The sequence below is a fragment of the Phaseolus vulgaris genome, chromosome 5, assembly GCF_051622355.1.
Source record: "Phaseolus vulgaris cultivar YP4 chromosome 5, ASM5162235v1, whole genome shotgun sequence".
Classification (NCBI taxonomy): domain Eukaryota; kingdom Viridiplantae; phylum Streptophyta; class Magnoliopsida; order Fabales; family Fabaceae; genus Phaseolus; species Phaseolus vulgaris.
Window position 1 is genome coordinate 39,532,749 of NC_143502.1, and position 12,420 is coordinate 39,545,168.

The 12,420-nt window shown below is 26.6% G+C and overlaps 1 protein-coding gene and 1 non-coding gene across 2 annotated transcripts; both read right to left on the reverse strand.

Annotated features, from left to right (window-relative positions):
* Positions 1 to 449: 449 nt before the first annotated feature.
* LOC137835751 (MLO-like protein 6) lies at positions 450 to 6,631 on the reverse strand. Its single transcript, XM_068644383.2, has 15 exons — positions 6,401 to 6,631; positions 6,244 to 6,301; positions 5,951 to 6,156; positions 4,280 to 4,396; positions 4,139 to 4,199; positions 2,668 to 2,756; positions 2,507 to 2,581; positions 2,255 to 2,349; positions 2,094 to 2,143; positions 1,963 to 2,003; positions 1,701 to 1,874; positions 1,526 to 1,561; positions 1,322 to 1,389; positions 1,151 to 1,211; positions 450 to 1,071 (listed from the first exon to the last, which is right to left on the reverse strand). Exons 1-15 carry the CDS (start codon positions 6,518 to 6,520, stop codon positions 640 to 642), a joined length of 1,683 nt encoding a protein of 560 aa, XP_068500484.1. The 5' UTR covers positions 6,521 to 6,631; the 3' UTR covers positions 450 to 639.
* A 500-nt stretch (positions 6,632 to 7,131) lies between these two features.
* On the reverse strand, positions 7,132 to 7,203 carry TRNAP-AGG (transfer RNA proline (anticodon AGG)). Its single transcript has one exon. It is a non-coding gene; the product is annotated as a tRNA-Pro (tRNA).
* Positions 7,204 to 12,420: the final 5,217 nt, after the last annotated feature.

The following is a 12,420-nucleotide window of genomic DNA, read 5'->3' on the forward strand; positions in this document are numbered from 1 at the left end:
GTAAAAAAAAATTATTGAAATTAGTCATTATAATTTTTTTTCCGTAACAAACAATTTCTAATGTAAATTAATATGTTAAAATATTTCATTTTGATTTATTATTAATGTAAATATATAATATTATAAAAGTCCTGAAAATTTCATTTATTTGTTAAGTAGAAAAAAATATTGGTAAAAACTTATTCTAATGGTTTCTTTACTATAATTATTCACTTATTACAAGTATTAAGGTCTAAATTTAGATTAGAGACAAAAATCGTGTTATAATAAATGAAAGAAAAACATATTTAATTCTATTATAAAATAATTAAAAACTATTCAATTTTCTTTTTCTAAAAATACACAAGCTATTTTTTTATTTTTTATTTTTTTTTATTAAATATATCAATTTCACTATTTTTAAACATTACTATTTGTGAGTAAGAAGCGAGGCATTTTCAAAACAAAAAAAATGGAACTATTTAATTTTCTTTTTATGGAGGGATACATAACCAAGAAAGACATGTTTTTTATAAGAAAAAAAACGCATAAAACAAAACAATATGTTAACCTTAACGTTTGCCTCCTTGGAGTTCTACAAAGATGAAATGCTACTAAAATCATGATCATCTTCGTCGTTTTGGCATTTAATAAAAATTGTTATCTTTTAGCAAAAGAAAATTCTTGATTGTCTTGAATGTCAATGTCAATATCAATCTGGCGTTGAGTGAGAGCTGAGACCTGATCCATTTCAATTTCCGTTTCCATCTCCATTTCATGGCGATGAATAGAAGAAGTAGCTGCAGCATTAACCATGGAGGAGGGGGGTGAATGGATCCCATAAGGAAGATGTGCCTCAAAATCGAACCTTATCGGAGAAGATGGATAAGTCGCCATTTCACTGTGGTACCGTCTCAGCAGATTAGCCTGCGACTTTGGCTGCTGCTGCGGGGTTGAAGGCCGAGTTGACAAAGGACTCTGCGATCGTACTCCACGCTTCTCTTTCACGTTCTTCTTCGCAGTGTGGTGCCAATTTCTTAGAGCCATCGCTACTTTTTCGTTGAAAATCGTTGCCTTCATTGTTGAACCCATCTGTTCTCACCCACAACCTTTTCAATTCAACTATCCACAAAATTTTAAACCCATAATATTGATATTATAATTCAAGTACCTGCGTCACGAGAGCATAGAGAGGAAGAGTGACGTAGCTGCAAAGGAATTGAACGAAGATCCTGCGACATCATGCATGTTAATTTTATACGATTAACTTGGGACTGTTATTGGCAAACAAAGTTTTAGAATGAGTTGTTAAGTAGGTATGGATCTAGAAAATGGGACACACCCCATTGAGATTCTGATCACCACATCCTGCTTTTGGGACTGGAAACATGACTTCATCATAAATTGAAGCTGAAAACACATAAAACAAAAAAGTTCTAAACCATGTAATAGCATTTGTTCAAATAAGAAATGCACTCACTAGTCTTCATCAAGTAGAAACATAACAACAGTGTTAAACGGAGTTAATTTATTTTGCAGGACTTACCGCAGCCCATGAAAAGAAAGCAAGCTGAAAAGCATTCTGTTCCAGTGATCAGCACCCCAGAAAAGAAACATGTAAGATTTGGATTATTAGTCTCTAACAGAGATGAAAAAAGCTTAAGAAGTTTCATTTGACAAATAAACTGCATTAGATTGATTGATGATATTACTTCACATACCTGAAAGAGCACAAAATTAATGAGGTAGAGAATAAGTCGAGGTTTGTTAAACCAGAAGAGGTGATCCCCAGGTTGCACCACTGGCATGCCCTTTACAACCTCTCCTCGTTCTTGAATTCTCTGACCCATCTTCGTTATAATCACTTGCAGCTTCGTTCCCACTAATAGAACAATCTACAAGCATTTTCACTACGTTAATTATGATTACAAAAAATAAGATACCATTATTAATCAAGCTAAGGCTTAATTTGCATGTGCTTACAATCAAAGGAGCAAATGGCAGCCACAGATAAGAGTACCAGCCTGACCATGTACCAAAACGTAAGTGTGTGGACACTTAATAGTCAATAAAATGAGTGATTCGGCTTAGTGAGTCATGAATTATTCACTCACCGTGAGTATTAAATAGGAGAAAAAGCACTGTGATGAACCAGATTGGAGGACTACAAAATTTGAAAGAAAGCAGCTAATTATATACTGTAAATATCTAGATCAAATTACTATACATATATGTTACTTTGAAAAGTGGTTTCTATTTATGTGAGGCACAAAACCTGATTTCAACGACCACTTTGAAGTCCTCTTCCAAAGATCTTTTGATGTACTTCCCAAAGTCGAATTTCTGGTGACTGTGAGGCCCCAAATGTGCCTAAAGAAATTCAAGTTAATGTTGGACATGTTGATGTTAAAGGGGAAACAGTTTACAGTTGAATTGAAAACGATTTGATTGTAGAAATAAAAAGAAGAGAAAAGCAAATATGAGTAAAAAGAAAAGAGAAAATTAGTAAGGGGTGTAATGTGATTACCATCATAAATCCATGTCTCAAGGTCAAGTAATCAACTTTAGGAACTGAGTGTACAAACTGTCTGAAGAAACAAATCTGTACAGCAATAAGGTAAAGCAAAGAAAACAGTTGAATAGGTGTTCTTCGAAAGAAAAAAAAATGCATATAATGGGCATCCTTACAATCCAAACCAGGACAGCATTCTGGGTCCAGAAACTTAGGTGTCTTCTTCCAAACGATGTCTCTCTTGCAAATCTGAATCGTTGAGGATCTGCGCTAAATAACAAACAATTTTGCAAATATTGCACTTATAATTGTGAGTTTTTCAGCGTTATCTAAATTTATTAATTAGAAATACTTCATTCATACAATTTTTGTTGAAATATAAAGATATTCCAATTAAAATATGTTTATTATTAATGGTAGTTACGAGAGAGAAAGAAAAGTATCAGTAAAAGACAGATAGGTGAAATCCGAGAAGAGAGTTGATAGTGTTTGATAATAGGTCCAAAATGAGCTTTGATGTTTTATCTTATTTTTAATAAGGATGGTATAGTTCTTATTTGTTATATATTTATGCTGTTTTACCTTGTATTTGGCTATGGAAATTTTTTAATATTATTTTTTTTTTTTTTTTAAAAAAAACATCAGTTAGTCCTTCGACTATAGTATGTTTATATGAACTGGATTTTGGTCACCTGGTGTTTTAGAAAAGATGTTTGACTAAATTATAGATTATTTTAGAGATTAGAAAAAATTGGTTTCTACATTAGTTTATATAATTGTTAAATATTTTTTCTAAATTGTTAGCTACCAAGGTTTTAACTATCAATTATTTAGATTTTAAATTAGATAGTTAATTAGATATCAATTTATAAATCATTTAATTATAATAGAAATTAATTTAGAAATCTAAATTTTTTCTAGTTTTTAAAATGACCTCTAATTTAGTCATTATATTAATTAATTATTTTTCATCTCTAAAATTATTTTTTAATCATAATTTTTTTGTAGTGAGATCGAGACAAATGATTCGTAATCCTTTTGTTATTTACAAATTGATTGAAAATTGAATGAATGAAAAAAAAATATTTTTTTCAATATTTTCCTAGATTTTCTACTAACAGATCTTATGACATGGATATTATTAGTCCAAATTTGAATTTGTGGAAGGAAATATTTAATACAGAAAACAAAAGAAAAAAACCTTATATACGTTTCATATTTTGATTCTTCAGCACATCAGTCATTTCCGGAGAGAGCTAGAAAGGGGTGTAGAATGTGCGGGTGTTAAAGCGAGCCAAAATCTAATAAATGTAAGCATGTTGTAGTTGGTTGATGACATCATATTCTTTTGAAATGTAAATGTAAAAAACATCATGATCACTAGATGTGTTTTAAGGTATTCTGAATTAGATTGGGGACTGAAGATTAATTTTACCAAGAATACAAGAATAGAATAACGGGAATATGTGTCATATCTTAAATTGAAGAAGAAATATTATAATGGTTGAATAATTTTTTAGGCTTTGTTTTATATTATTAAAGGGCTCCAATAGTTGTATTCGCTATAATTAGCGTTAAGTAGGGATATAATTAAGACACAAAAATGTTCTTTAAAAAGGTATATATTGGGTTATAGAGAGGACGAACCGTGTGAAACTTGGTACTCTGGTGTTTTGGTTTCTACTTCCCATCGCTTCCACCTTCTCATCTATATATTGAGTTTCAATTTAACAATTATATAATAGCAACCCAGAAAGGTATTGAAGTTGTTAAAGAATGAAATATTACCTTTGCTCTACCAAGGGCGTGAGTGAGAATGCAGTAAAGCACGTGAAAAACAGCCAGCACGAAGATAAATATATGGAGCTGGTGAATGGCTTCCGATGACACAAATGGCACTTTACCCTATGCACTTTTACAATCAAAATCACTTCTACAAATATATCTAAATATTCGCATATTACATCATAAAATTCAATTCTTAATCAGATTGGATTTAAATACTAGATAAATATTTTAATACCTATTCCTAATTACTCACTCCTTGTTAAACTTAAAAACTTGATTTTTTAAACGATAACTACCTATAAATGGAAGGAATGAAACTACTTAAGTCACTCTCCATATTTTTCACATTTTACACTATAAAAAAAATCTTTAAATAATAATCAAATTTAGAAATAAAAAAGAATTAGTCACTATATTAATTAGGTACTAATTTAAAAACTAAAAAATTATTAATATTTAATGTGATTTCTATTATTAATAAAATATTATAAAATAGTTTTTAAATTAGTTATTAAAGTTTTAACTACTAATATTTTAGATTATAAATTAGTCTCTAAAAGACTAATAGAAACTAATTTAAAACATAAGTAGTTAGTAGTTAAAACTTTGATAACTAATAATTAAAAACCAATTTAAAAATCATTTTATTAATTTTTATTAGTAATAGGAATTATTGATATAATAATTTTTTAGTTTATAAAATGATTTTTAGACTAGTGAATATAATCACTACTTATTTATATCTAAATTTAGTTTTTATGTAATGATTTTTATGTTAAATATTTTTTTTATGAGGGTTCCACGTAGTGAATTTTCTTCAAACTAAATATAAATAATAAGGTATCAAACTCAAATCATAATTAATTAATAATTAATGCTGGATATTTCTGACCCTGAGTTTACGGCAAAGAACAATGGCCATTCCTTTTTTTCGTTGAAATTTTTTCACATCTCTACTTAAGAAACCAACAATTAGATGGGCAACAAATCCTTATCATAGAATTAAGTTTCCTAGCTTAAAAAGAAATGTGATTAAAAAAATATTTTAATCTCTACAAAGATTAATTATTAACAAAATTAACAGTTATTTCATTGTTCTAATTGAAAAAAAAAATGTATGTCCGTTAACAAAGAATAATGAATTTAAACTAAATGAGATTGGTGCAAAATTTTACCTTGTAATAAAAGAGTATTAAAAATGTATATATATTCATGTTTGGTTTGTAAGGAAATATAAGGAGATAAATATCAGGAATATTTGTGTCAATAAATTATAAGTTGACCATATATAAGTGAACCTAAACTATATATATTTAATCCAAAACTTAAAATTTTAGATATACAAGTCAATGCTACTGATATAGCTTACTTAACGTGTTCATCTCTACTATTAGATCTTACCTCCAACACTTCTTAACTAAAAAAAAATATCAATATACTGTTTCTAACGCATATTTTAAACTATTATCAGCCATTATTTTATAATTTTAAATAAATTTAAAGTATTAAAAAAATATGCAATGGAAAGAATCTTAACCCTACATTCAAAGTTGCAAGCAGGAGTGTTAAGCCTACTTATCACTTATCTGGTTTTTTTTTTCTGTAATTTTTGTAGTGCAAGGTTGGAATATCTAATACTTTCATTGTTGCTGATAAAAAAAACATAGAAACCTGCGGTGCACACTTGTCTTCCAACGCTAAAAGATGGCGGTTATTTCGGTATTCATCGTGTTCTAATGGGGGAGTGTTGTTTTGCTTCACTCTTCTATGAGCGCAAGGGTGAAATGTCCCTGCAACCTTTTCTGATATGCATATCCTCGATATTAGACCTTGCCCTACCGTTAGGAGCAACGATATGAACCCTAATAACATGAGCTCTGCAAACATGCATCTATAAAGTTAATTTTGGTGCATTCAATTTGTCACTTAAAGAAGTTAGTTGAACAGTTCAGATTGTCTCACACCTGATTTGATCTTTTCAAGTGACTCGTACAGAGCTCTTTTGTGTTTCTGCTTCAACCACTTCTCGCATGAACATAACAGTGGCAGTGAAAGTATATGTATTAGGGTTATAATTAAATACAATACTTAGACGCATGTAATGAATATGGATATATATACCTTTCCTATTAGATTGAAGATGTATTCGATGATGATAGATACAGAGAGCAAAACAAAGCAAACAACGGCCACAGCCCAGGTTGGTGTTTCGTCTAAATTCCTTCCTCCATTTCCTCCCATTCTTCTTCACTTTCCTATTACTCTTCTTCTTCTTCTTCTTCTTCTTCTTCTTCTTTTTATTTGCTGTTTTATTCTTGTTCCTTGGAATCTAGGTGTATAAATAGATAGCATATGATGGATGGGGGACTCGGGGTATAATTTCAATCCATTCAAAACTGCATTCAATCGCTGAAATAATAATCTCCAACTTTTTTTAAATATTTTAAGATAAATAAATAAAAAAAAATAAAAATTATATATATATATATATACTTCGTATTAAAATCCATTTTTTGTCAACTATTATTGCTTTTTATCTTATGGAATATAAGCTCAGTCATTTATATTAATTTGTAATGTTTTTAAATCCTGATTTCTCATAATTATATATTATTTTATTACACAATATACTGTACATTTAATTATTATTGATCAATACATGATAGTGAATTTTTCGTATCAACATTACGATATTTAAAACTAAAAAAAATACATAATCTCTTTTCTTTATTTTGCTTTTGATTCATATTTTAGTCTATGTACAAGTTGTGTTAGTAGGTATTAAATTACTAGAATGATGACATGGCACAATGGTGATGGGATTAAAATTTATGGTTTATCGAAAAAACTTAGGGGCATTCCGAGAATTGAACTCGGGACCTCTCGCACCCTAAGCGAGAATCATACCACTAGACCAAATGCCCTTTTTATGACTTCAAAGATTTTAAAATTATTAATTAACTTATTGAAACTGATAACATGAATATAAAATTGGTTTAATTATTACTTATTCTAAATTGATAATGGTGATATAAAACTAATACTTTAAAGAATATGGTAATTGAATATCGATGATGTATATTTATTGATAGTACAAAATTATTTGAGTAGGATTACATATGAGATTTCATACAATTACATAAATATATCTACTCTTTAATACTTGCATTTTATAGGAGTATAAGCATTTTATAGGAGTACATGTTATAGTGCCTACGTATTTTTTTATTTAATGTAGTTTACTCAAAGATTTATTATGTCACTTAATCTTAATCTTGTAAGTATTTCTCTTATTAAACTAATATAGACAATTTTATTTTTACAAATTTGGTGTAATTTATTTTTAATTTAGGAAAATATTAGTTGAACGTGGTATTCTTACTTCAACGATATTTTTTAAATGAAAATATAGTTTATTTTGAGTGTATCATTGCTTGAATGAAAATTTTCGGTGTAATTTATTCTCTTGCCATTTCTTACTTGTTATCATTTTTTACTTTAGGAATGAATGTAGATACTCTTATCTTCACAAATTTGTGAAGTTAATTATCACTCAACATAAAAATAAAAAATAAAAAATCATGTCACTATTCAAGTGATAACAACAATGTCTCATATTTTACTTAGATAAATCCTACATAATTATCATCAACCCCTAAGTTATTTCATGCAGTAAGTTAAATGAAATAAAACAAATCCTATAAGCATATGTTCAAAATTCACCAAATGAAAATATTACAATTAAAGCACCAAACCAAAATAGAATTTTAAAATAAATATCAACACAAAATCTATCTTTTACATATCTTGAAATCAGAATGTTAAATATATTTCAACAATTTAATAGCTTCATATCTTGGTTTTTGGACCATGATGGGGTTATTTTTTTTTGTTTTTACTAAAATGGGGTCTGTTTTAAAAAAATTACAAATTCAGGCAAGTCGTGTCAATTCGGCACGACTTCATATGCAGAAATCGTTCCAATTAGGCACGACTTTTGCCATGTCATACTGAAGTCGTGCCAACTTGGCACGACTTCTGCCACGTCATATTTTTTTTAAAAAAATTATTATTTATATATTGGGTAGTAAGTTATGTAATGTTAAAAATTAATTTGATACATAATTTTTTAAGAGTGTTAGTTTTAAGGAACAAAAAATTGGATAATTGTGTATGGATCATGTTTGACGGTAATGTAATACAATAACTTGATTATTTGATTAATTAAAAAATGAAGAAAATTGTTATTGAATTTGGAAATAAATAGATAAATGAAAAATTATTGTATTTGGAAAATCAATAGAGAATTATTGTTGTGAATTTGCAAAATAAATAGCTTGAGAAGTAATGATTTTACATAACACGTAACGATAAGAAGAAATTAATTTTTAACATTACATAACTTACTATCCAATATATAAACAATAAAATTAAAAATAAAATAAAAAATTATGACATGGCAGAAGTCGTGCCAAGTTGGCACGACTTCAATATGATAGGGCAGAAGTCGTTCCAAGTTGGCACGACTTCAGTATGACAGGGCAGAAGTCGTACCAAGTTGGCACGACTTTAGTATGACATGGCAGAAGTCGTGCCTAATTGGGACGAGTTCTGCATATGAAGTCGTCCCAATTAGGCACGACTTGCCTAAATTTGTAATTTTTTTTAAACGGGCCCCATTTTAGTAAAAAACAAAAATAATAACCCCATCATGGTCAAAAAAACCTCATATCTTTCTATAAATTCTCAATTTCTATTCATTGAACTTTAATAAGGCGAATTCTCGATTAGTAACCATAGTAAAATAGTAAAATCCTATTTTTATCAAATCAATTACAAAGCAAGTATAAAAATTTAGAAATTTAACAATTTTACTTATTTGATTCAAACTCTTCACGAGATCTTACCAATAATCAATTTGATCCTCAATTAGTCACATATGAACTCAATATAACATCAAATTATTATTACTCTAGATTTAAAATTTATAACAAGTATAACAGAGTTAAAGAAGATAATGAAGCAAAATTATTTAAAGATTTTGTTTTTATCACCTTAAATATCAAAATCCTAGTCATCAAGCATGCCATAGTCAAAGAAAAGATGAAAATTTAAAGAATGAGAAAGAACTTACCCAAGACTAAACTTAAAAAAAAAAAGTAATGTTCTACACTTGTTCACAACCAATTGTAGACAACAATTTCACCTAGAGAAAAAAAAAGAGCCAAAAGGGGAATAAGATGGTTCTCTAAATGTTCATAAAGAAGGAGGACAAAAAAAATAAAAGAATAAAGATTGAAGGATGATTTATTTAAGGAACTTTAAAAAGAAATTTTCTAATTGCTATGTGCAATCCCAATTTATTAAGTTCATCACTCCCTTTCTTGTTTAATTTCTTGATTCTGTTTTATACTACAACTAAACCTCAAAATGGTTTATTACTTACAGAAATTATTATTCTCACCCTTCAACTTCATAACTATTATCCTCTGTTCAGATATAAAATTAACCTAAATATCATACACACCATAAATACATAGTTAAATAAATTATAGCTTAAACATTATATAAACTTAACGATCACTTTTTGAATTATTTCACACACTTATATTAGAAAAATCTACATATATACAATATATATTTGAATTCTTACATTAATAACTTCATTACCTTATTATGTTATAATTTTCATTTGGTAAACATTTTTAATATTTTAAATTAGAAAGTATATACAGTTAATTTTTAAATTAAAATATACAAATTATGTTTAGAAGCACGTTTTTTTTTTTATAATAAAATAATGTTTTCAATATGATATATCTTTTTTTATTTTTTTAAAAGATGTCATTTTTAAATAATTTTTTTTATACCAAATTGATAAAGAAATCCCGGACAATTCCATATTAAGTTATATACACCTCTACGTTGGGATGTATGAAAGTTAAAATCAACTTATAAATGTTATTTTATACTTTTTCTATTCTAAATAAAATATTATCTATGTTTCTTAATTTGTTTATAGATATAAAAAACCACTAAATAAAAATTAATTTTAAAAATAAAAAAAATATTAATTGTTATATTGACTAAATTTAATACTAATTAATTTAGAGATTAAAAAATTATTGATATCTAAATTAGTTTATATTATTAATAAATTAAAAAATTATTGATATTTAAATTAATTTATATTATTGATAAATAATTTATAAATTGGTATTCAATTTTATCTATTAATTAGATTAAAAAGTTGGCAATTAAAAAATATAAAGTAAATTATTTATAATAATAAACTAAGTTAAAAAAATATTAATAATTTTTTTAATTTTTAAAATAATATATAATTTATTTAATATAAAAATTAATTAATTTTTTATTTTTAAATTAGTATTTATTTAGTTTTTTATTGTGATATTTTTCATGTTTGATTGATTATTTTATTTATTTTTTAAAACAGTGGACATGTAACTCTTACAGTATTTTAATCTATATTGAAAAGGGCCATTTTGTATATATAAAAAATTGTCAATAAGTTTGAATTGAATAAAATGACTTGTTAATATATATTAATGTAATGGTATAAAAATTCTTAAAATACAAACAGCTAGTAATTTGTATATGTTAAAAATATTTTTTATTTTACATGCAATTATTATTTATATATGATTATTTATTTATTTGATGTTTTAAAATATCTTAAACGTATAAAAGATTTAAATGTGTAAAAAGTATTCGTACGGAATTCTTTTTAATTTGAGTTTTTAATGACTATTAATTAGTTTTATGATAAGCATGTGAGATAAAGAAAAACGCATACAAGAGTATAATAAAAAATAATAACTAATATTGTTTTAACATTTAAGAACAACAAATGAAATAAAAATTTAAAAAGTATATTCCTAAAGTATAACTAAATAATAATACAGAATTGAATACTTGGAAGTCAATGAAAGAATATGGAAGTGAAAAGTAGTGGTGCTTATACAACCACGTTGGAATTTTAAATGCCGTACTTCGTTTTCCATTCATTCATCCTTCGTTTCTACTTGCATGTTGGAGCAAGTTGCTTATAAGCTATTAAAAGAAATTTGATAATGCTATGACTTTTTTTTTAAAAAAAATCTTATATAAACAAATGTAGGTATGGTTGAAGATTCCATATTAACTAGAGATACTCACATTTTATAGTATATAAGTGAGTACAAACTTCATCTTATAAGTCTTGTAAGAGTTATCTTCTTAATATGGTATCAAAGTCATTTCGAATTATTCTAACGATTATTTGTTAGGCTTATCGGATTGTTATCAAACTACTCATAATAAATAATCTCGTGAACGAGTTAGTGGTCTCGGCGTGATAGAGATGCGTTTGAGGTAAACCAATGGTATGAGGTTGAGTTAGACTTAACATATGATTAATTTTACATAACCATCATTAATTAGGAAAAAAATTGTTAACATCCACTATAAGAAAATCATTTAATAAAAAATAATTTACTTTAGATACCAAAATAATTAGTTACTATTTGATTAAATGATTAAATTAAAGACTATTTTATAAACTAAAAAATTATTGTTAGCTAAGATAGTTTCTAAAATCAATAAAATATATAAAATAACCCGATAGCGGGTAACTCAACCTCATAAAACCAGCTCAATGGAATGAGGTTTGCACCCACTTATATACTATGAAATGTTCTAATCTCTAGTCGATGTGGGATCTCCAACAGAAACCATTTTATAAATTTTTATTAATAATCGAAATCACTTTAAATATCAATATATTTTTAGTCTTTATAATAGTATTAATTTATTTAATATAATGACTAATTATATTTTTTTACTCTAAATTTGGTTGTTATTTAGTGATTGTCTTATATTTTTTCTCTAATTATAAGAATTTTTTTTATAATATATAAGTGCATGTAAATTTCATCTTATAAATTGATTTTGTTAAGTTGAATTGGATTCATAGTACACTTCTTAAAATTGTACAAGAGTCATTTAAAATTTATCTTAACAAAAATTTGTTTATATTGTCACATAGTATCATCGGATAATTTTAAGGTTAAATTACTTCTCAAATATAAATAAAACTATGTCTTTTAATTTTTTTTTTGTTTTTGGATATTTTTTAGAAA

Excerpts from the sequence above, each read along its gene's own strand:
- LOC137835751 (XM_068644383.2), bottom strand. The coding sequence starts at position 6,520 with ATGGGAGGAAATGGAGGAAGGAATTTAGACGAAACACCAACCTGGGCT. Across the intron at positions 2,144-2,254 it reads AAAGTGGTCGTTGAAATCAG|TCCTCCAATCTGGTTCATCA; the intron begins GTTTTGTGCCTC and ends CAAATTTTGTAG. Across the intron at positions 2,004-2,093 it reads TCTCCTATTTAATACTCACG|GCTGGTACTCTTATCTGTGG; the intron begins GTGAGTGAATAA and ends GTACATGGTCAG.